General features: G+C 35.6%; 3 protein-coding genes across 6 annotated transcripts in view; 1 reads left to right on the plus strand and 2 right to left on the minus strand.

Moving 5' to 3' along the window:
• The window catches only part of REPTOR-BP (REPTOR-binding partner), a 37181-nt gene extending 30936 nt beyond the window's left edge, over nucleotides 1-6245 (minus strand). Inside the window, exon 1 of the mRNA XM_018519279.1 lies at nucleotides 6060-6245. Coding sequence (XP_018374781.1) covers nucleotides 6060-6236 — 177 coding nt within the window. The 5' untranslated portion in view covers nucleotides 6237-6245. The remainder of the gene's footprint in view (nucleotides 1-6059) is intronic.
• A 1004-nt stretch (nucleotides 6246-7249) lies between these two features.
• On the plus strand, nucleotides 7250-19054 carry LOC108768901 (uncharacterized). 3 transcript variants are annotated; one of them, XM_018519586.1, is made up of 4 exons: nucleotides 7250-7499; nucleotides 7577-7750; nucleotides 8030-8115; nucleotides 18409-19054. In XM_018519586.1, exons 2-4 carry the CDS (start codon nucleotides 7719-7721, stop codon nucleotides 18660-18662), a joined length of 372 nt encoding a protein of 123 aa, XP_018375088.1. In that variant the 5' UTR covers nucleotides 7250-7499; nucleotides 7577-7718; the 3' UTR covers nucleotides 18663-19054. The 3 variants fall into 3 exon arrangements, with proteins under 3 accessions (XP_018375088.1, XP_018375089.1, XP_018375087.1); XM_018519587.1 differs by having other exon boundaries at nucleotides 7665-7750; XM_018519585.1 differs by lacking the exons at nucleotides 7577-7750; nucleotides 8030-8115.
• Nucleotides 8109-22128, minus strand: yem (yemanuclein). 2 transcript variants are annotated; one of them, XM_018519583.1, is made up of 12 exons: nucleotides 21934-22128; nucleotides 15450-15572; nucleotides 15275-15376; nucleotides 14899-15195; nucleotides 13898-14072; nucleotides 13373-13808; nucleotides 13127-13288; nucleotides 12906-12986; nucleotides 12612-12647; nucleotides 11986-12102; nucleotides 11727-11906; nucleotides 8109-11012 (listed from the first exon to the last, which is right to left on the minus strand). In XM_018519583.1, the coding sequence occupies exons 1-12, from the start codon at nucleotides 22126-22128 to the stop codon at nucleotides 9788-9790; spliced, it is 3129 nt and encodes a 1042-aa protein (XP_018375085.1). In that variant the 3' UTR covers nucleotides 8109-9787. The 2 variants fall into 2 exon arrangements, with proteins under 2 accessions (XP_018375085.1, XP_018375086.1); XM_018519584.1 differs by lacking the exon at nucleotides 12612-12647 and having other exon boundaries at nucleotides 9788-11012.
• Between the last annotated feature and the right edge of the window lie 1245 nt (nucleotides 22129-23373).

The raw sequence follows: 23373 nt of genomic DNA on the forward strand, positions 1-23373 counted from the left end.
GATTTATATTTATGCAATAAATGCGTATATTTACATACAATTTAATTTACAATAGAGTCTCAGAAATAATTGTAAGCATTTATCAATAAGTGGGGTATAAATACAAATCCTTATATCAAAATTATAAGTAATTTTTAAACAAGTATAATTATCGCATCTGTAGCTTCTCTCGAAGTATATGACTTCTAAATATAACTTAACCGCTGGAACTTGACCGAGCGCCTCTTTACACAACATGCATGCGTTTCCGTTCGATTCGTTCCCGATTCAAAATCGACGAAGTATTAGTTATCGGCAAAAACCCTTTGCAAGATAAGCTCGTCAAATACGAATACGAATACATGGCGGTATCGCGAAATCATCTTGCTCCAAGAATAGCTCGCGATTACTCGGTGTGCCAGGTACGTGTGCGTCTCGTAATTTTTTCTTTCTTTCCGCACGAAAAAGCGCGGTTTGCTAAAAAAAAAATCGTGGATCACCACAAGTCACGCTTTCGATGGTGACACGCGTCGTCGCTGTATTGCGCAGTAGCGTCGCGGGTGGGCGACGCGGAAGCCCGCGGCACGGCGGGCTCCGAAATCGACCGGTTTCGTCGCGTGGAGCGGCGCGTCGGCGTCGCGGCGGAGGAAACGTCGCGACACTTTATGAATTACGATCGTCTCGGACGGGATCCGAGCGGGTGTCCCAGTTTCATCGCGTCGCGCCGTCGAAAGCAGGCAAGAGAGAAAGAGAGAGAGATAGATAAGAGAGACGGAGAACGAGAGCGCGCGCACGCATACGCGCGCGTCGCGACGGCACACCGACACAGATGAGCAACGGAAAGGCGCCCGTTGCCGCGCCGCGAAACGTTACATACGCGTGTGCATATAAGGCGTTTCTCGCGTCGTGATACGAAACGGACGCGCGGCGCGGCGCGAAAACGGAAACGCGATATGCCGCGAAGCGCCGTGGTGCTCGCGCGCGACGGCGTCGCGACGCCGGCGTGGAGACATGCCGGGCGTCGCGCGAAAAATATCTGGAGGGAAAACTCACCGGTGCAACGCGTCGTACGGGCTCTGTCAACTGCGCAGTTCACGGGCCAAAAGGCTCTCAAGCAGGGACGTGACGCGCGCGGATCGCGCCCGCGACGGCCCGCGGAACGATGTTCACGGTGCTGACGCTGGCGTCACCGCGCGGCGCCTCGCGGAGGCGGAGGCGCGCCGCCATTTTAATTGTACCGCGCACCGCGCCGCCGACCGCGACTAATGTGCCCGGTGTTCATTCACTAGGGCTACGCACAATCAAAAGAACAGGAAACGGAGAATTAAGTGGGGAGCAGACTTTTGCATAACGCATAGTGCATAAGAGAATCAACCAATCAGAATCCTTCCTTTTCTTCCAATTTACGAAAAAGAAGAACTTTGATTGGTTGATTCTCTTATGCACTATGTATTATGTGTTACACAAAAGGCTATGTCGCGGTCCTTAAACCACAGACTCTCTCTTACAACGCATAAACATACTTAAGAAAATGAAGCAATCGAAGTCCTTTATTTTCTTCATTTCCACTAAATAATTAACTCTGATTGATTTTCTTATGCCTTATGTGTTATGTAAAAATTCATAACGCATAACTGTGATCCCCGCTTAAAAATTTCAACCTATCAAAAACTATAAACTGTGAAATGCAGTTTCTGATAGGTTAAAATTCTTGTTCTCAGTTTCTTATTCTTTTAATTGTGCGCGTCCCCATAGTTAATTATCTTAATGAGCCTTCTACAATAAAAGCCATTAGTCATAAATCAGAAGTCAGAAGCTAAAAACTGACCAATCACAGTCGTCAATTTTTAGCTGACTTCTGATTTATGACTAATGGCTTATTGTAGAAGGCCCATAAGGCAGGGGTATAGATTCTTGCATAAAGCAGAAGAAAACAATCAACCAAAGTTCCTTTTATTTCATGAAAAGGAAGCAAATGAAGGACCTTGATTCATTCACTTTCTTATGCATTATGCGTTATGAATCGTATAAGATTTTGTATTTGTACTCTTGCCATTATTAGGAACAAATGTAATATTAGCCCTAGTAATGTCTTAAAATGCTAATATATGATTCTGTGAATAGTTTATAACATCTTAAAATTGTACTTAAGTCGACTTTAAATATAAGAATTGGCTATGAATACCAGCTCATAAAGCTGTGTTAGACTAGAGATCGAAATTGGATTGAAATTTAATCAATCAAAGCAAGAGTCATTAAACTTGAGATTGATTCTCTTTCTTTTAATTGGTTAAATTAGAATTCAGAAAGAGAACTAATCTCAAGTTTAATGAATGTTACTTTTGATTAGTCAAATTTCAATCTAATTTCAATCTCTAGTCTGATCATGGCTTAACCCTTCCACCGACGGCTGCTGCGACTGAAGACAAAGCTTATCGCTCGGCAACGGTGAAAAACGTGACTAGTTATGATGAGCAGCGTGCCATGGCTGACAATGAGCCTCAATAAGACACTTACGATGGGTATTCGTGCAAAATTCGTTCTTATAGAATGTAATAGTTACGAAACATACGGAACGATTTGTAAATTAATCCTCACGATACACGATGCATTCTGTGACTGCGATTCAAAATTTATCGAAATGCGATACTGCGAGTATCGAGATATCGAAAAGATGGCGGACCAATCGTGTCGCGAGATGCCGAGGTCCGTTCGTTTCCCGCGTTTTTCACACTCGAAATAAGCGTATGCTTAATTTTTGAAAGAAAAAAAGAAATGAGTTGATATACCTAAAGCACAATCAGAATGATCAGGAGTTTTATGTTCGAAAAATATCACAAATGAAATTCTGATTTAAAAAAATATAGGCTCATGAGTTACCGCATAGATAAGGTTTAATATGATTTTATAAACCGTTAAGAAACACTGAGAAACATTTTTTTGTATTTGTGATAATTATAATTACATGGTAAAATAATTATAGAGCTCTACTTTTATAGTTATTATTTTATAGTTATTTATTGCTATAATGTTAATAACAATAGTTACACTTATAACTCTATGTACCAAAAAGAATATCATTCCTTGACATCAAAAGTGACAAAATTAAAAAAAAGTAATTTTTTAATTATTATCATGAATAAGTTAAGTAAAGATTATTCTATCAATCATGAAAAGTAGACTCAACTTCACAGTCTATCCGTCAAATAGCACTTGTAACGTGTTCTTAAGATTTTCAAAGAGATTATAGTACTTTCTATAAGTGACACATTTTGAATTGTATCGTTTCTGTAAACAAAAAGGAAATTCTATTCTATAGAAAATTAGAATTAAGATTGTTTTGATGATTGAAATATGAAGAAATTTTTTTATTATAAATTTAGCATTTCAGCTAATCAAGATACATAAATGTAAGCAGCTGATATGTTAAAGTACATTACACAGTAAAAAAAACATTATGTATTTGTGTTGGGAACGGTTCACTCACATTTTTATTAACAATTTATGTTGAATTTTTTAATATATTCGAGTGTTAATTTAACACTGTAATTATATATTTATACTGTAATTATGTTATTTAAAGATTTTCTGTTAAATTTAGATTCAACTTTTCTTAGTGTCAAAATGACATAATTTATAAATAAATAAACAAGAGAGTAACATAAAAATAATTTATTTTAAAACGTAAATTCTAAGGTAAATGAATGAAATATATGTTCAATTAATATATCATAAATGTTAATTATACTAAAAAAATATATTCGACAGTTTGTTTACAAACTGTGTTATCTTTTTTGTGATTATTTTTTTAATATAATATCTGTGTTATTCCCTAACATATTCATCTTATATATGTTAAATGAACACAAAATTTTGAATTTACCGTTCGAAACAAAATTGAAATGTGTTATATTTGATACAAATTTCCCAACAATGTACTTTTGCTGAATTATTCCGGATTTGTTATAATTTTCTAAGATATAAAATTGTCATAATTAAAAAAGGAGTGGTTCTTAGGGATTGTGAAACGAAAATAACGAAAATAATATTTGATGATGTGTCTAAGACAGGCCTGTTCAATTTGAGCTCCAGAATCAAAACATAAAAGCCATCAATACAAATTCAATGTATGTGGATAAGATTTCGGAGACTGTAAAGTGTTGATACACATCTAAGTGACGCTTATAAATACTTTATAGTCCTTGAAATCTGACTCACATTGAATTTTTTGCATCGATAGTTTTGTTTTGGCTTCGGAGCTTTTGAGCAAATTGGACAGGCCTCGTCTAAAAGTATATTCTTTTTGCTGATATTTCATTAATCAATAATTTTCTGTTTAATCGAAAAATAGCTTCTACCTTTTCTGAAAAACTTAATTTTTTTAGTTATATATTTCACTTTCGAAAGAAACAATATTGTTTCTGAAAACAACATTGTATACTTTACCATGTAATTATAATCCCAAATTCCAAAAACGTGTCTTTCAGTGAATGATTGAATTACTATTAATCCTTCGCCGGCAATGTGAATTTTTCATCTTTTGTCTGCAATTCTCTTCAAACTTTAGTATTGATTTTTATGTTGTATTCGGACTGTATAAAAATCTGAAAAAATTCTTACATATTTGCAAAAGCATTAACAAGTTTTTACCATTAAAAAGTTAAATTGCATTTTTGCTTGTTTTTTACAAATTTAAATTCATATACTCGAATTCACAATTGAAAAATCGATATGCTTTTAAAATCCAACATTGCCGATGGAGGATAAAAAAAACACGATCAACGCAATTAATTGTACGATGCGTGTACAATAAAAATATTTTGTATTTATGTGAAAACTGGTCTTTGTTAAAATTTTTATGTTCAATTTTTAACATATCCAAGTATTAATTTAACATAATGTGATTGTGTTATTTATGAACTTTGCGTCGAATATATTCAATATTTCTTAGTATTAAAGTAATTTGATAAAAAGAAAATGAACAAATAACATAAAAATAATGTATTTTAAAATATAAATTCTAAGATAAATAAATAAAATATGTAAATTTAATATATTATAAATGTTTTACTAAAAAAAAATATACTTTCGCAATTTGCTTACAAATGGTGTCAATGTTATTGTTGTATTAATTTTTACATAATATTTGCATTATTTCCTAACATATTCATCTTATATTAAATTAATACAAAAATTTGAGTGGACCATTTAAGACACATAAAATACGTTAGATTTAACACGAATTATTTAAGTGCGTATGCACACCTGACGACGATCGTATATCCAACGCACACTTACTGCATTTCGATAAGATATTTGAAATACAAGACAAAATTAATACTAATGATTGCGCGAAATGTTCAATGCGTTACGACACTTGCTACAATAATTCACGGGTAGAACTTACTCTCAAACAATCACGGAGCAACTAGAACGCAATTCGCCGTGGAAAGTTTCCACTGGAAATCGACATGATCCAAGCAAGATGTCGAATGGCGATACAATTCCCAAAGTACATACCGAAACCAAATACTCGTATCCGCTCGCCACTCTATCCGCAATGCTCGTCAAAATAGTTCGCGAATTTCGAAAACCAATGTGAATTCAATCGTTCGTACCGTCCAAGACAACACTCTGTGGCGCTGTAAACGAACCGGAGGCGATTTGAATCGCGGGCGCGGTTCAATTCCAACTGACGCGAAGTCAGCGCCATCGCGCGGGAGACAGCGGCGACGGCGGCGCCACCTGTCGCGAAGAATGCCAAGCAAAGTCAGGCGCCAGGTTGACCGCATGAACGAAATATCAGCTAAACAGCAACCCCCCTCGCTCCCCCTCCGCCCGCTCGATCTCAATCGATTCGCAGCCCGAGATGTCGGGACAATTGCAATTCGCGCGTGTCATCGCGTTCGTCGGGACGCGCGAAACACGTCCATCCGACGCGCGCCCTCTTTGCACAATGTGGTGTAATCCCCGGCCGTGCGCGCACGCAAGACCCGTAGCTGTTTCCCCATGGCACAGGTTTGCGTCACGCGCGAGCACATTGTCAGGCGCACGTATTGCCGAAAAATCGTGCCACTCACCGTCTCATTCTCCACGATGCACATCGGCTCCACTTCCATGGCGTCGCGCACGACACGCGTCGATCTACGGAAACGAATAGGCGCCTTCGGGGTGGCTCGCTCTTCGCGATGGCGATCGTCCGTAACACTTCGCGACGGCAACGTGTGTCTGTTTACAAACACTGCAAGGTCACACATCAGACCGCCGTCTCCTCCCCACCTTCCCGCCCACCCCCGCTCACTTCAGACCGCTCCGCGCATTACGTCACGAGGCGCGCGCGACTGTGGCGGCGCTGCGCGACGAGACACCGTACTTGCCGTGGAAATGCTACCAAACGTCACGCGCGCGCGTGCGAATGAACGATTTTATAGGTCGCGATGATGAACGAGAATAGGAACGAGGTCGGCGAGATGTCTCGGAAGCTGATAAAATTGAGTCAATAATCAAAGTAGAGGCGAGCGCCTTTCGTTTTACACGAAATAATGCACTCGTTTCCAAAACAGTCACCTGTAAAATTTGCTAGAAATCTTTGCGATTTCGAAAGAAATAAATTTCCTGATTTCTTTAATCGCCTTATACTCATTGCTATCAATTTTTAATCTCGATTTTACTCTTAATTTACTTAATTAATTTACTCTTTCTAATATTCGTCTCTAACAAACTAATATAATTTTTGATAGATTGAGATAATTAGAAAGAATCCTATACAGAGTACAGAAGCCTGCAACATTGCTGCGACATTTTTAATATTACTAGGATGTTGCAGTGTCACTGCAAATTGTTGGAATAATTTGATCTGTGAATATAAGGAAAAAGTAAAAGAAATAAAAGGAAAAGGTTTTATCGCAATATATTTATTCATTTCTGAAAACGTTGCATTAGCATTGCGATATTGTTGGAATAATGTAGTACGGAATAAAAAAAATACAAAGAAAACACATAGTAAAAGAGAAAATCATTATGAAAAAAAGATAAAAAAATAAATAAAAATGTTAAACTGAAATTATAAAATGAACTTTCTAAAAGTTAGGAAAAGATCAAGAGTAAATTAAACTAAATGTTAAAGTTAATTGATATCTATACATTGATAGAAATTAATGGATTTACATCATAGAACTGGAAAAAAATTAAAAGTGAGCTAAATCGAGATTAAAATTCATTTACACTGATAGAAATTCACGTTATTCCGCATTCTGAAATTGTCCCGTTATCGAAAAATGAAGAGAATGACACATTGTTCGTTGCTATCCAAAATGTTGAACAATGATCAGTAAAATTATAGTTTTCTCGTTCATGCAACAACACAAGAACAAAAATTGATGAAATGTCCGAAAAAAAACCATTAGATTCCGAATACGAGTGGATTGTTCGAATCTGTACGAACGCTTTCAACATATACCTAACGATGATACATTTTATATTTTATGACAACACTTTGAACTTGCAATCACAAAACTCTGGTAAGTCAGACAGATTAACGTTAATATAAGTATATAAGAATAAAATCTTTGATAACATTTAGTAAAAAAAATTTCAGAAATCTCGCTCTTGTCGTACACACTACTCATGACAGCGTTGGATCTTTTCGCGTATTGTGTTTTCCAATAAATTGATACAAATTGCAGGCGAGAGAAAATAAGGAAAAATCATGAATATATCATCAACAATGCATATGTCCCATGATACAGAAGAGAATAGAAATGGTTTTTGTGTAAAATATATATTCAAAACTTATATTTAAAGTCTCCATACAACACAGAAACTTGCAGCATTGCTGCAACATTTTGCAATATTACTGGAACATTGCTATAATATTGTTAGAATTATCTGTGCTGTATGGATCTCTGCTGAACACAAACTGACAGTAATATTACATCGTGTAACTTCTCATTCAACAATATAAATTATATCATGTAACATGTTGTACATACCACATAACAATTATATTGTTGACTAGGAAATTATAACATTAATGTAATGTTACTATTAGTTCTTGTTCAGGATCTCGTAGACGAAAAAAGAAAAAATCTCAAAGATGCCACCGACGCGACATATCGCACGACGCAGAAGAGAAGGGTAGAAATCGTATGGCTTATGTAAAAAATATTCAAAACTTATATTTTAAGTCGTCTTAGTGAAAATTCTCAATGCGGAATTGTACAAGACGTTCTTTATCCGTATTCTAAGTATCATAGGGGTAAGTCGGGGAAAGGGCGGGGGTGGGTAAGGATACGGTATATAATACAGTACTAGTCATCTTTATGTGTTCCAAAAATATTCTAGTTGTCTCTCTCGCTCTCTCGCTCTTCCACGCACTCTCGTCGTCTCACTGAGACATTTTTCTCTCTCGCACGTCTTCTCGCACTCTCCCCCTTTCCAAACACTATCTAACATGTCTATTATTCAGTCAAGCCACATACAAAGCCACACAAATTTGCAAGTCGAGAAAGCAACGGATGCTCGCACGCCTTCTTGAGCTAATATAGTGATAATCGCACTCTCCCGCCTCCAACACTATAAAAGCATTGAAGATATTTTATTGTGATGTTACAGCAAAAAAAAGACGGCGCAGAGATAATGTACAGTGGAAGTATTGTGACTTTTTGCTCCTACGAAATCATGCACATATCCGATACCACAGCTTTGCACTCTAATTTGTTCTATGCAATCGTCAATCTGTTTATAAATATCTATGACGAATCGCCAATCCATTATAATTATACTATAACAAATCATATTTATGGAAGGCAATAATGCAATTTCGAGAAATGAATGTATATCAAATCGTTTTCTTTTCGTTCGCGTACATACATTGTGATGACAAACGAAATACAAGGAGGAACAGTACACAAGACATCTTTTTCTCGCTCTGTGATACGGGTGGTCAAAAAATATAAGAAAATATAAAGCAAAGATTTACGGACACTAATAATTCATTTGTCCAATATTTATTTAAAAAAAAGAGCATTTAATATGCTTATGTTTACGATTAAAACAAAATGTTACATAGTCAAAATTATATTAAATGCCGATCTCAAAATAATCGACAAAATCACAATAAAAAATCACAGAAGGTTCGTCGAATAAATGAAAATAAAATTCTCGTAGACCACCCAATTCACGGAGCGATTGGACGCTGCTCACTTATTTACACAAATACTTATTAAGATATGTATACACCGAACAAATGATGAACGGAGAGCGAATATGAATTTTCATTATTAAATCTTGTAAAGATGTACGTGCACAGTAAACACAAACAAAATTTAATTCACATCCAATTAGATTATAAAACTCCCTCTCTGGTATAGAAAGTTCTAATAAATTCAACTTTACATTCACTCGTTCGCTCATTGCTCATTCGCCAAGTGTATCCACATCTTTTGAATACCTTAGAATTTTATAATTTATATACTTATACTGTACACATACAACCAAAACTATCGCTAGCAAATTTGTAATGTATGTACATAATTTGGCGGTTTTTGTTTGAAAATATTCAAAAATCCTTACACGACATACACAGTATGATCGCTATAAATCTATATAGCTGCGTTTTACTTCGCCAATAACGGCGTTGTATAAGTGGAAGAAGTTTCCGTCAGCCTTCGCTCGATTGTTTATACGAAACGAAACGTAATTACATAAATATCAAGAATCCGCCTATTATCTTTCGCTATTATAACTGATCGTTACTACAGCCCCCAAGAAAAAAAAAATTTCAAATCGGCGATAAGATACGTCTTTTCTACCATTGCGCTTCTTCCTTAGACCTTATTTTATCTTCCTTTTTGAGATACAATCGCTGATAGTCTTCCTGATAAGTGACATATTGCGCGTTCGATTTACCAGGCTTTTGTATAGTACCACCGACCGGCGAATTATTAGGGGAGTATTTCATTTCTTGTAACTCTTGCAATTCCTTCAACGATCTCATTACCATCTGGACATCCTTTTCCTGATCCGTTGGTTGTACTACATTCGCTAAAGTATCATCTGTAATAAAACCATCTTTCCGTTTATCAGTTAATCCTCGTGGCGAAGAATCATCGTTGATGATCTGACTAAGAAAATTAGTTGCAGCAATTGTTTCCTCGTTTTGCCTTTGTTCCTGTTCCTCCTTCGAGAGGGTTGTTTGCTGCGGCATAGGCACTACATCTTGGTTAATAGGCCCTATTTGTTGCTCAATCATCTTATGATCCTTCTTTCTTTTCTTCTGATCGTGCGACGATTTGTGCTTGACTTCCACACATCGCTCTCGTTTTTTCTCTTTTTTTTCAGTCTTCACGACCGTTGCGTCAACATCCTTGTCGTCCAATCTCTTTTCACATTTAACGTCAGCATTTTCCTGCAAGAACCTATGTTTCAAGGCTTGTGCTGAATAGGAAGTATCTTGTCTATATACGGAATGATGTCCTGTTTGGGAAATTTCGTTCGGATTACAATGGCTCACAAGTTCCGGACACGGTGTAATAGAAACTCTATCCTTTATCGCTTCAGTTATTTTTGTCGATAATTTATCATAATCAACACGTGTTATGGACAAAGAGCTGTTTGTTAAATCCATAAAATTAAATTTCTCAACGTGACTCTTACTTGGCTTTTGAGCCATTAGTTGTGCTGTAGGTACTACAGAAATTTTACCAACTGTAAAATTATTGACCGCAGCGCTTTCCTGCTGTTGGCCCGCATTATTCTCTGTATGCTTATCTTTATATTTATTACTATGTTGCTTCCTATCGGTATTAACGTCGTTAGACTTCGCTGTAGCTTGACTTGCAAAATTCGTCGAATTTTCGCCAATGATCTGAACTTTGGATACATTCGTGTTTGTCCTTTCGTTTTCTTGAGACAAAAGATTATTTACGTTTGTTGCATCATTCTTTGCAACATTGCAAACTTGAGTATTCGCAGAAGTTGTAACGTTGTTTGCATTGACCATTTCTTTTGATTTCTTCAACTTCTTCTTAATGCTAAAATCATAAAAATCCATTAATATAGAATAGCACGTGAATACTTGACATCAAATGAATATATAAATATAAGACAGGAAGAAGGCAAGCTGTATACAGTAAGAAACAAAAATATAAAGTAAATTTTCTGTGTGCATTTAATAATAATACCAAAGAGTGTATGATAACTAAAATAATTGAAGCAATTTTTGCATGTGCAAGAAACTAAAAAAAGCATTCGAGAAAGACAAATTAACATTAACATTAAACATTTGCGTACAAGTTAATATCATAATTTCATATAATCTTGTTAATATTTATAAATGCATTAAATTGAGTATCACTTTCGTAGAATATGACTTTTTTTCTAGGAATCCGTTAATGTTTCGAGCGAAGAAGTAGAAATCAGTATTAATCCATTACACCTTCCTAAAACATACAATAATCAAACCATGAAGCGATCAATTAACCTTCCTGACATAGTCTTGTGACGTCAACGCGCCAGATTTCTTGACCGCGATTTGCAAAGAAACTAGTTAAATCAATCTTCAAGGATCTTGATCCTAATTTTCGGACACACACTCCTTTCACTTTGATGAAAATAGGAAAAAACCATAGTAAGGGACTTTCATGCACGAAGCAAAGCACAAATAGCGAAAGTTTTCTTATAACGCTTATAGACAGTGTATCAACAATTGAACGTAATATATATTAACAACATAATATACTACTTACGCGGGTTCAACTGGACTAGCATATTTTAGCAAAGTTTGCAATCGTACGTATCCGGGTGGCCACAGTGGTAATACATTCGTATCCATGAAAGAAGCAACGAACGATTCCATACTCTCCTTTCTTGATCTGAGAATTTTGAAATAATGTCTCCTGGCGTTTGCAATTTCAAGAACGAGTTTCCTAAAATTGAAATTTACATATATATGCGTGAATACACATTCAGATTATCCATGAATTATATATTTTTGATCAAACAAACTTTGCTTCGTCGGTCCATGGAAATCGTTTTCGTGGTATTTTTGGCTTTTCCGTGTTTTTAGATGAACCATCTTCTTCATCGCTGCTCTCTGCATCTGCAGGAGATCCCTCAAAACCCCTGAAATCGATCAGTTAATTACATCGTAGTCAAGATAATATTATAAGATTCATGATTTCGCGATGACAAAATGATGATCAGCATTTGTTGTGACAGAATTCCGCGATCTTAATTTCTTTTTTAGTAATAATATAGTACATAATCAAATAGCCTAGTCATCGAATTGTGTCCCACATCAAATGCAGTTTTTTGTTTGACACAAAAGATGATTCTAGTGATGAACTAAACACTGATACTGATGATAAAAAGCCCCGCATCTTCCTCTGCTTTCTCAGTAATATGATAGATGAAGAATAATGACCACGCTAAGTAATAAAATGTCTTTTCTTCTATATGTAAACATAATTGATTGTATGAATGTTGGTAATTTGAGAGAGCAAAAGCATGTAAGCATGACTAGATTAGAGGAAAAAAGATTAAAGGCAGTAGAAAAGAGAAGAAAGATAAAGAGAAAGAGCAGTCGAAGAGGCGAGAATAGAAAGGGGTTCCTCTTACGAGGGGCGCCTTACCAACAGTACCGATATATCTCCCAGTATAATTGAGGACTGAGAAATAAAAAATTACAATAAGTTTATATTCAAGAAATTATAAACTATAGTTTTATATGTACTGATATACTGGATTTTTTAAATTCAACTGTATTTAATAGCATTAAAAAAATTATATATAAAACAATTTATTATAAATAGAATTAAAACGTAATCTACTATTAAAGAGCAAAAGTGAACTGTCGCAAAAATCAAGAATAAAAGTTACGACATACCAAACTAATAATACATACTATATATAATAAAATTACTTACTTTTCATCAGCAACTTTCTGACATTCTTTCATATATTTGTCCATAACTGATGGCATAATATTATCAATAAGCGCCTTTAATCTGTAAAGTGTTAACAAACTTTACCAAACTAAAAACTTTCAAAGAACAAAAATATAAAAAAGATATAATTTATGCATAATATTATAAATATCAAAATAAATTTCTTATGTATTGTACAGTTGATACAGCCATTATCTTACTTTTGCATCGGTTCATTCACTCTGTGTTCTGCGTCTTTTAAATAAAGTTTTTTAGCTCTGCTGAGGAGAGTAAGTTTACTACAAGGTAAAAACCGTACTAGATGTCCATAGGTTTGTAATCTTATGCTAGGCGAATTCATCATTCGCAGTTTCTTCTCTAGACTGTAATATAAAAGTAACGGATCTTAGAATAATTTTCACAATTTGTGTAATTTGTAATTTAAGCAATTTATGATACAAACTTACTTAAAGAGCACTTCGTTAACTGCGCTATTGAAGAACTTGCTTTTGCCGCCATCTTTGCTGTTTTCCGCCTGACCTTTTAATTTATTCACTATCTCTCTTATATCCTCGGGTAGATTCTCAGGCAAAGATGCTTCCTTATTCTCCATTTCCTCGCCGTCGGATTCAACGTAAAGGCAAATGCGGGATTTCCCCGAATCTGTTGTATCACGACTCGATTCGTCTTCGATTCCTCTAGCTGCTGCATTAACAACGCTCTCTATCGCATCGTCAATATTACTATCTTTAGCGTCCAATCTCTTTAGATCTATCTTCTTCGCGTCGTATCCATTACTATTTGATGATTTCTTTTCGAACTTTTTGATATCAAACTTTTTCTCATTTATTTTATTTTTCTCTGATTTATCAGATTTTTTCTTCTCCTCTTGATCTTCCGAAGCTAAAATCACCAGAATTATTCCATGAATAATGTGTGTAAATCGAAAATTTTTAATAACTTAATAATAATATAGATAGTGAGACACATACCTGTACCTCCTTCAGCATCTGTCGTTTCATTCTTTTCTTTCCGTCTCAAAAGATCCAAATCTGGTTGAGAATTTTGTTGTTGTGCATCTTGCGCTTGATGATTTTGCGGCTTTTTCCTCTTTTTGCTATTCTCGTGATTAACTTTCTTCTCGCTATTTTCCTCAATTTTCCGTCTCTGTAACAAGCATTACAGAATAACATACGGGCAAAGTATTATATACTGTAGTATTAAATAAATAATGGAGTTTACTTAACACTACAAATGCTTTAAAGTACTACACTGACCAACCAGAAAAAAAAATTTTACTAATTGATCAATCAAAAAATACTTTAAAGTATTTGTAGTATCAAGCAAATATGAATTATAGCAAATATCGTATATTTAAGGAGGTTGTAAGGCAAATGCAATATGTTAAGAACTACTTGAAAAAATTACAGACTATTCTAAATTTCATTTAATAATAATACAAAAAAAATAGAAACAATTGACCATCTGGATCAAAAGTTATTTAAATAAGTAGTAATATTTTTTTAATTTACTCTAATATACTCTAATATAAATATAAATATACTCTAATATAAATATATGAAAATGTATTATAAAATAATGATAAAAATCTCAATTTTTTTACATAAATACTCTAGGAATTCAACAATATTTTTGTAAAGTTATCTTGAAATGCAGACATTAATTGTTCAGTAAATAAATAAAATGTGTTATTTGTTATAAACTAATGGTGAATCTCAATGAAACTTTGCATAAGTCATGTTTAGTACTTAATATATTTATATAAAAACATTTAGATTTTTCTTATTATTTTAACAATTTTTGTTTATAACAATAAAACTAATAACAAATAAAATAAATAACCTATAAAAATGTGTTGCTCAATAAAACCAGAATGTTATGAACACAACTTTCAAATGTATGTAATTTGTTTAAAGCGAAAATATTAATATATGTGTTTTGTGCCCTTACAACCTCCTTAAAAAACAATTACCTTTCGCGGGTTATCACCAGTAATATCCTCCGTCTCATCGTCATCCGAGGAGCTAATGATTCGTTTATCTACTCTTTTAGGATTAGGACTATCTACATCTTCGGTATCCTCCTCGCTACTTTCGCTACTTTCCTCATCATCGCTATTATTGTTATTATTATTATTATTATTATTATTATTATTATTATTATTATGGACTAACGAACGTCTATCGGCTGCTCTGAACTCAAGAGCTCCACAATTAATATAGAATCCTCCGTGCGCCGTGGTCATCTCTTCGGGTACGATCTCATCATACTATTGACAAAATATTTGTATTAAAAATTGATTGATCTTTGAAGATATTTTCTTACGTATGGAAAAGGACTTAACGTACAGCATCAGTATTGTCGATGAAGGAATCATTTTCGTCATATCCTGCGCCCAAGTCCACGTAATCATCATACTTGTGCCTTTTCTTTCCCATGGTAGAGGTTCCCTGAGACAACGAGAAATAATTAACCGTCTGTTGATATCATTTCAAAGATCAGATTTTTTTATCGTCAACATACATATTTTGCCTCGAACCGTCTCGCCATGTCTTTAAGCTTATCCTCGTCATCGTCATCGTCGAATGGATCCAATCCATTGGTTGCATTTTCATCTCCCCTCTTTTGTTCTTTCCTTCGTTTTTTCTGCAAAATAAATAGATTAATTTACAATCGTTCGAGTTACGCATCAAAATCCTGTTGCACATTCGCGAACCGACCTAGTAATTCACAATCAAATCGCTTTCTATCTCACTTCGCTCTCTGCACCACTTTCACTAATTTATAAAAAATTCAGATCGATCAGAGAGAATATAAACCGCGTATCTGTACGCGCACTCATGTATAGGCTGTCGAATCCGATTTAAAAATTATTATTATTATTTCTCGCAATTTAAATAAAATCTATTTCAAAAGCATAATTTTTTTCACATGTAAAATAACGGTATCGCATCATGCAAACTTATTTACAGGATTTTAAAGATACTTATTAGCAACGATAATATTAAATTGCTTGTCAATTTTATTACTATTCTAGCTTCAATCTACGACTGTTTCAAGACTGACAAATAATCAGCGCACGGTTATTTGAATTAGAAATTCACAAAGAATAAGGTACCTGAGCCGAATAAAGCCCAGCACTAAATAAGGTCCACTTTTTAATTTATTACTTTAAAACTTGCTTTACGTCTGCAGTATATGCTTAAAAGATATATCATAGGAAGTAGATAAAAAGGAATTAAAAAATTGAAATCGGTAGCAACACATTTGTTTAACACAACAAAAACTTGTGTGTATGAGCCATTTTTACACAATCCGCTGCAAAATTTAGCAGTACACAATGTTTCATAATTTATTATCATTTATTATAATATTATTCAACTTCCTAATTACGGAAAATAACAAATAAATTCATTTTATAAATAAGTATCAATATTTTTTTTAAACAATGTACTTATTAAATAAGGCCCACTTATGCGATTATTATTATAGCTATTATTATTTGTTTGTTATGTGTGGAGGAATTTACGCCAAAAAATAACGATTTTCAATACTGCTATCTTTTAAAAAGTTAAAATTGCATTTAAATTGTTAGAAATTTCTAAAGATTGAAGAGTTAATTACAAACAAAATTAAAGATAATTGTAATAAAAAACTAAATCGACATTAAAAAGGACATATAAGAGTCAAATAAATACTTGAATATAAATATATCACATAAATACAAAGAAATTTAATTAAAGTTTATAAAACCATTACATGTTTCAGCTTATTATTAAGCCATCTTCAGATGATCCATAATTATTCTTCAAGAGATATCCATATATATTCATTAATTCCTTGATAAATTTTTTTGAATGCTCGATGGGTGTCCAGAACCAAAATTTCTTTGTCAACGACTTACAGATCGAAAACTTGAAATTTCTAGATATTGCATGTATTGCCACAAAAAACTATTAATATTGATATATGCGAGAAAAACCGTATGTTAATAAAACTTTTATGAGAGAGAGAGAGAACATTCATCGTACATTCAAACATCTCAATATGATAATCAAAAAATTAGTCAAAAATATCAGACTCAGAGATAACAGAGATAATTGTAGTGTTTGAGAGTAGAATAAGTCCTAAGGAATTTCCTTTCTATGATTAATAACCATTTTAAAACGATTTAGAAAGATAATGTTTACTTTTTTTGTTATTTTTAATTTACTTTTGATTTGGGTCTTTTTATATTCATATGCATGTAGTATAATAAGATCCAATATCAGAGTTTAACGTTTTCGTTCATTTAGAAATATTCTATAAATAATATATTTTATTTTTGGAGGTGAATAAAATGAAGATTTAATTCTCACTTAGTTTATTTCAATATCCTCATAAATAGAATTTTTTAAAAATAAAATAAATTAGGTGGGCCTTATTTGGATCAGGTATCTTATTATTATTATAGATACGAAGATCCGCTTTGACCAAATATGTCATTTTCCATCCATTTGTGTGATAATAATAATAATTATTATATTTGGTCTGTTTTCTGTTTCTGCACTAGACTGTTCTAGAACTCTCTTTTTCGCTTTAAACAAATATCGAACGTAAATCTATCTTACTTTAAGTTTCAAAAGTGTACTAGTTCAGCCACAGAAAACAGACCTATTATTATAAATGTATTGTTAAAAATAAAATATCTTTTACGATCAATATTAGTCAAATTTATATCATTGGTAAAATCTCTTTCAAAAGCACTATTTTTTCATACATAGAGTATGTACGGAATAACTTTTATCGCGTCACACATAATGTATTTATACTATTTCTCCTGAGGAGATAATTAAGAAATTACGAAAGTCTATTTGATGATTCAACCATGAGTCACCATATCTCTACATACATAGAGCGAATGCTATAAATTAATTGAAGACTTTCGTGGCGGTTTTTATCGAAATAGAAGGACCAATAAAAAATCCGTAGTTTAATTCATATTAATATATTCATCGAAAACAATTCAGTCTTGTTTTTGTTCCAAAATAAGATTATTGGATCGTATTCAATCTCTATTTCAAAATTGTTTCAAGTAATGTCTTAAGTATTGCTAATACAGTCCTCTGATTGACTTATGACATTTTAACAGGCTTTCTACAATAAGCGAAGTCTCAGAGTAATATTTTATTTATCCCCGTTTTTGTCGTACGACAAAGGCTGCAGAACAGAAAAGTTCTTGAATCTCTCTATGTTACAGCCAATTAAGGCTCGATAAATTTGTCGCATAAAAACGCATAAATGTACTCTCACCTTTAAGCCGTAAGAAATTGTCCAATCGCAATCGAATGTGAGAATAATCGACTGTGATTGGTTAATTTCTTACGGCTTAAGGCTTAAAGCTTAGATAACTGGCTTATCGTAGATAGCCTATTAGACTGTATTTAAGACAGTCTCAAATACAAGAATGGACTATACATACCGACCATTGTCACGTTCTCAGAAATGAGAATTACAAAAACCAAAGAGAGAAACAAAAATCTAATTTCCACTCATAATTGTAAAAGCAAAAGCGGTGTGCGCGACTCTGGAAAGGATGAACAGACTGGAAAGGATGCTGGCGGTGTCCAAGGATATCAGGAGCGCATAAAGCAGTCAGAGCGTCATCCTTGCAATTTCGCGCTCTTTCCGACGTCACGAACCACCTCCTACGGTCTCCTATTCCCCTGTCGAAGGGACGCCGAATCGAGCGATTGATCCTGTCTGCGACGTGGTTATTGACGATCGAGAATCAGTTGGTTTCTTTCTTTTCTGCACAAACGCGTCTTGATCGAATCGGCCGTGTTAATCGTTCAATTAGTTACTCAATTAATCAGTCAGATATAATCGCGAATCTGCACGGTATCGCTTTTTCTCACACCGCTTCACTGCTCGCGGTTATTATCGGAATTTAAAAAAAAAATACGGGGCTAACCCAGTAACGCGATTTTATCGCTTGATGAATTAAAAAATTCAGATAAAATTGAATAGAAGAGAAGAACGCGAACACGATAGTCGCACGGTGAAAATAATGCGAGAGAAAAAGAGAGTAGTTAAAGCTTGTTTACCATCTGTCTCACAATCAGATTGTGACATCTGAAACAAGAAGATGCGCAATAAAAATTCTTGTAACATATATTAATATAAAAATGTATTTTAATAAAACAACAATCGATAAAACCGACTTGTAAAATATATTTTTATTTCTTTAATTAATATATAAAGCGTATATCTGGAAATAAATTATGCATAACCAAAAATGGAATAAACTATGTTCATAGCTACTACGAATTGTTAAATTAATATGTAGAAACAAATATTATTTAATTTATCCTCAAAACAAGAAGATAATTGTCGATATATTTTATATTTTATCAATTGCAAATATTGTTTCATCCCAGAAATTTCTATTCAAATATAACTGCAAGAATTTTTATTATGTATTTCTTTGCTTCTGATGTTATAATATGAGATATGTAATAGTGATGGGTGAACACGAGCGTTAAAAAATAAAACGAGCTTACTGAATATAGCTGCGTATTAAACAAAAAGAGAATAACATTTGATTTTCACGAACGCTGATTCTCATTTAATTGCAACAATTCTATATATCTTACGGTCGATCGATTTTACGTTGCAAATTTTCGAAATGCGCGCCGCCGTCACTTCGAAATTTGATTCGCCAGCGAATTCGTGCCACGTTTTCAAAAACACGTGCGCGACCAAAACAAAGCTGCAAATTGCACGCAGCAGCGTGACCGTTGTTGAAAATAAATAAAGCGGCATTGCTCGAAAGAGCTGGAATAATCCAGACGTACTGAATGAAAAGAGTAGGAACGAGTGCAAATGTTTTTTCAGAGACGATTTATCGCCCTTCCGTCCCGCCAAACTCGTTATTTCGCGAGACACAAACGCGATTGAAAGCGCAACAACGGATAGCGTAATTCACGTACGAATTTCATGCATTCACTTGAAAATAAAATATTTTATGTAACGGATATCGTGGTATGTTCGAGATCGTCCAATAACATCCATAAATTCTCGATTTATTTACAAAAAAAGAGAGAACAGAACGAAGAATTGTGATAACATCAAAATGGCTTCAAAAATAATTATTAAAAATGTATTACATGTATTTTTTAACAAAAAATATAAACAAAATATGAAAAAATTGGAATTTTTTTCTGTATTGTATTTGAAAGTGATACAAAAAAAGAGTAGCAATTTGAAATTTAGAATTTGGATAAAAAAAAACGTGTTTTTAAAAAGCAATTAAAATAAAATGAGAAAATTTTTATTGAAAAACTATAAATATATGTATTGTTAAATATAAATTATTGTGATCTTAAACTGTTTCAAATGTATACAGCATTCATTTTTATAAAAAAAAATATATAATTCCAATCACTTTTTTGTGCAGAGACTATATATCTGATACACTTTCAATAAATAATGGCAACTAAATTAATTAATTCTAATTATGTTTTAATTCGAAGGAATTCAGAAATATAATTGTTAAATAATTGCAAATTACCACGCAGTTGTTACTCTCAATTACCCATTATTAATTTGTTGTTAAATTAAATTATTACTTTATTCTAAAGAAATTAGATAGATTATTAAAAATTAAATTAATCGATTGAAAGCCCTGTCGATCGTAAAATATGCGATTTGTTCTTAGGGATGGTCTCAAATCGCATTCTATCAGGATCGCATCTACTATGCGTTTTCCGCTGAAAAGGATTTCGAAGTCGATTGTACGCCAATTATCGAAGTAATAATAAAAACATCAAATTAGATCGGGTGCTTATTTATTTATTTTATTATCCACTTGTACCGCGCGGCAGCGGTGAGGGAGAGGATGGGGAATCGCGAGCGCGTGACACGCGTCTCGAGCGGCGTATTCGATACGTGTCGGCGGTTACGAGTCTCCTCCGGTGCATCGATCTACAATTCAGAAAGGAGAGTCCCTGTCCCGCAGCACGCTCTCTCGCGCGCGCGTGAAATAAGAGACCTCCGTGCGCGACCACACGTTCACGCACGATGTGTCGCTTTTCTCTCTTTCTCTCTCTTTCTCTCTGTCTCCCCACATTTTCTCTCCCGCTCTTCCTCTTCCCGATCGCGCGTATTCCGCGTATCCTTCTCCCACATACAGCAAGACTCGCCGGACGAAATGTACATGGCTTGCGAAATAGACCGGCGTAGACGCTCCACACACGAATAAGGCATCGCCGCCGTCGCATACGTGTGTGTCTTTTTCCCTTCTTCACGAAGGAGAACAGAGAAAAAGATATAGAAAGAGGAAGAGAGACAGAGAGCGGAGGCAAGACAGAGACAGACGAAATGCCGGACGGTCGCGCAATGGCAACTCTCTCGTATAGACGTTTTACGAGCAGAAGGGACAAGGGACGCGCACGAAGGACGCCGCGCGTTTCTTCGGAGAGAATGATAGAAAACTGCGTTCGGCTTGAAGATGCAAATCTGACTTGATTGACTGACAGCGTACGGCTGAATGTTGGACGGCGGTGACGTTGACAACGCGCGGATCCGGCACGGCGGAGGACAGTGAATCGATCAAGAAACTGTTCTCGCCCCGTCTCGTTTCCGCCACCGCCGTCTGTCGTCTGCCATTCCTTGTCTTGTATGCATGCGGCCGGATAAATTCCGGCGTGCACGGTGGCGACGCGAGCCGCGTGACAATCGGCGCGGTAGCCACCTCGACGAGGATCCCTCGCGCCTTTTCGGCGTCCACGTCCCGTCGATAGATAGCCACACGCGTTCCATCATGTGTGTCCCTCTCACTCTCTCTCTCTCTTTTTTTATTCCCCCTTCTCCCATCTTGTACTCACACGCTCACATTCTCTCTCTCTCTCTCTCTTTCATTTCTCCGTATGTTTTATGCGTGTATGACACAAGGCTTGACATACGGTCATTTGTTTTCCCCTCCCTATGGGAATGATGGGTGCGGATGTATCGCTTGATAGCTTACCTCCGCCGACTTGAGGAGTTGGGCATAGTTGAATTCCGGGCATGTCTTCTCGTTGGACTCGGGTAGGGTAAGCGTGAAGCGGAAGGAGGGCGCGAGCTGCTTGCCCATGTTCCCCTTTTTCTCCTTCTTCGTCGCGTGGCCCAGGGGCTCCGGGAACTCCAGGGTTTGCAGGGGCACCCGTTTCGCCTCTGACATTCCTTTTACATTTGCACGAAACTTAACGCGGATCACGGAAACACTGCAGATCCTGCGACCGCGGCAACATGATACACCTTCCTCTTGCTCTCTCTCGCTCCCCGATTAAACACCGCGCGGACGCCGCCGCTCACACGTCGCCATCTTCGGCACGACTGTTTTTAGAGTGCGCCACAGACGCGCCGCTGTAACACCGCCCGCCGCCGCGCCGACCCGCCATTCCGCCGCGTTTTCAACGGCACAACGTTATCAAATAGCGAATTCGATTGGATGCACTGAGCAACGAACGATCGCTTGTCGCGCGGAAACTGTCTGCTCTAACCCCGGATCTACAATAGATTTTTAAGCTTTAAACCATAAGGAATGGACGAATCACAATCAATTATTCTCCTCGCATTCGACTGTAGCTGGTCAATTTCTTATGGCTTAAGGCTTAAAACACCTATTGCAATAGGCACAGGCAACAGGGAATAACGAGCCGTCCAATCAGAGCTCTGGGATATAATATCGAACTTATACCACAAAGCTCTGATTGGACGGCTCGTTATTCCCTGTTGCCTGTGCCTATTGTGTTTCCAGCTTTTATTACAAGAATACGGTTTAGGTCAAAATGACGCACTCTGTGTTCCGCAACATCAAATGCGAAATAGCGCTAATTGGTTACTTCAATGGCCGTGGTCTAATTCATGCTGACAACGCTCATGAGCATCGTTTGTCTTCGTTTAACATTTGACAAACAACAAGGATGAAATGATTTTTAAGCGTGTGAGAGTGAATCGGACCGCGGCCAATGACGCATTCTCTATTCCACAGTCCTATTCCGCATCGTGTGATTTCACTCTTATTTGTTTTCGAATCTCTTATAGCGTTTTCGGCTCGATCGGGTTTGCACCAACCTTGAGGTTTGTTCGCGTCGCATGCTCCAATATACTCCTACTTCCTCCAACTGTAGCTTCTACTCACTCAAACGCGCTCGTTAGAGTGAGTAGGAGCTATGGTAGGATCATGTTGAAGCATGTTGGAGTATGCGACGCGAACAAACCTTTGGTTGGATTAATCTTTCCTATTGACGTCACCCACTCTACCAATAGGAGAGCACAAAACGCCATTAATCCAACCCAGGTTGGTGCAAACCTGGCCGGGCCGAAAACGCTATTAGATTCAAAAACGAATCGAATCGAATCACAGTGGATTCGATTCGATTCAAACTAATTCGCACACCTCTAATATTCTTACAGCAATTAA

This window comes from Trachymyrmex cornetzi, unplaced genomic scaffold, assembly GCF_001594075.2.
Source record: "Trachymyrmex cornetzi isolate Tcor2-1 unplaced genomic scaffold, Tcor1.1 scaffold83, whole genome shotgun sequence".
Taxonomy (NCBI): domain Eukaryota; kingdom Metazoa; phylum Arthropoda; class Insecta; order Hymenoptera; family Formicidae; genus Trachymyrmex; species Trachymyrmex cornetzi.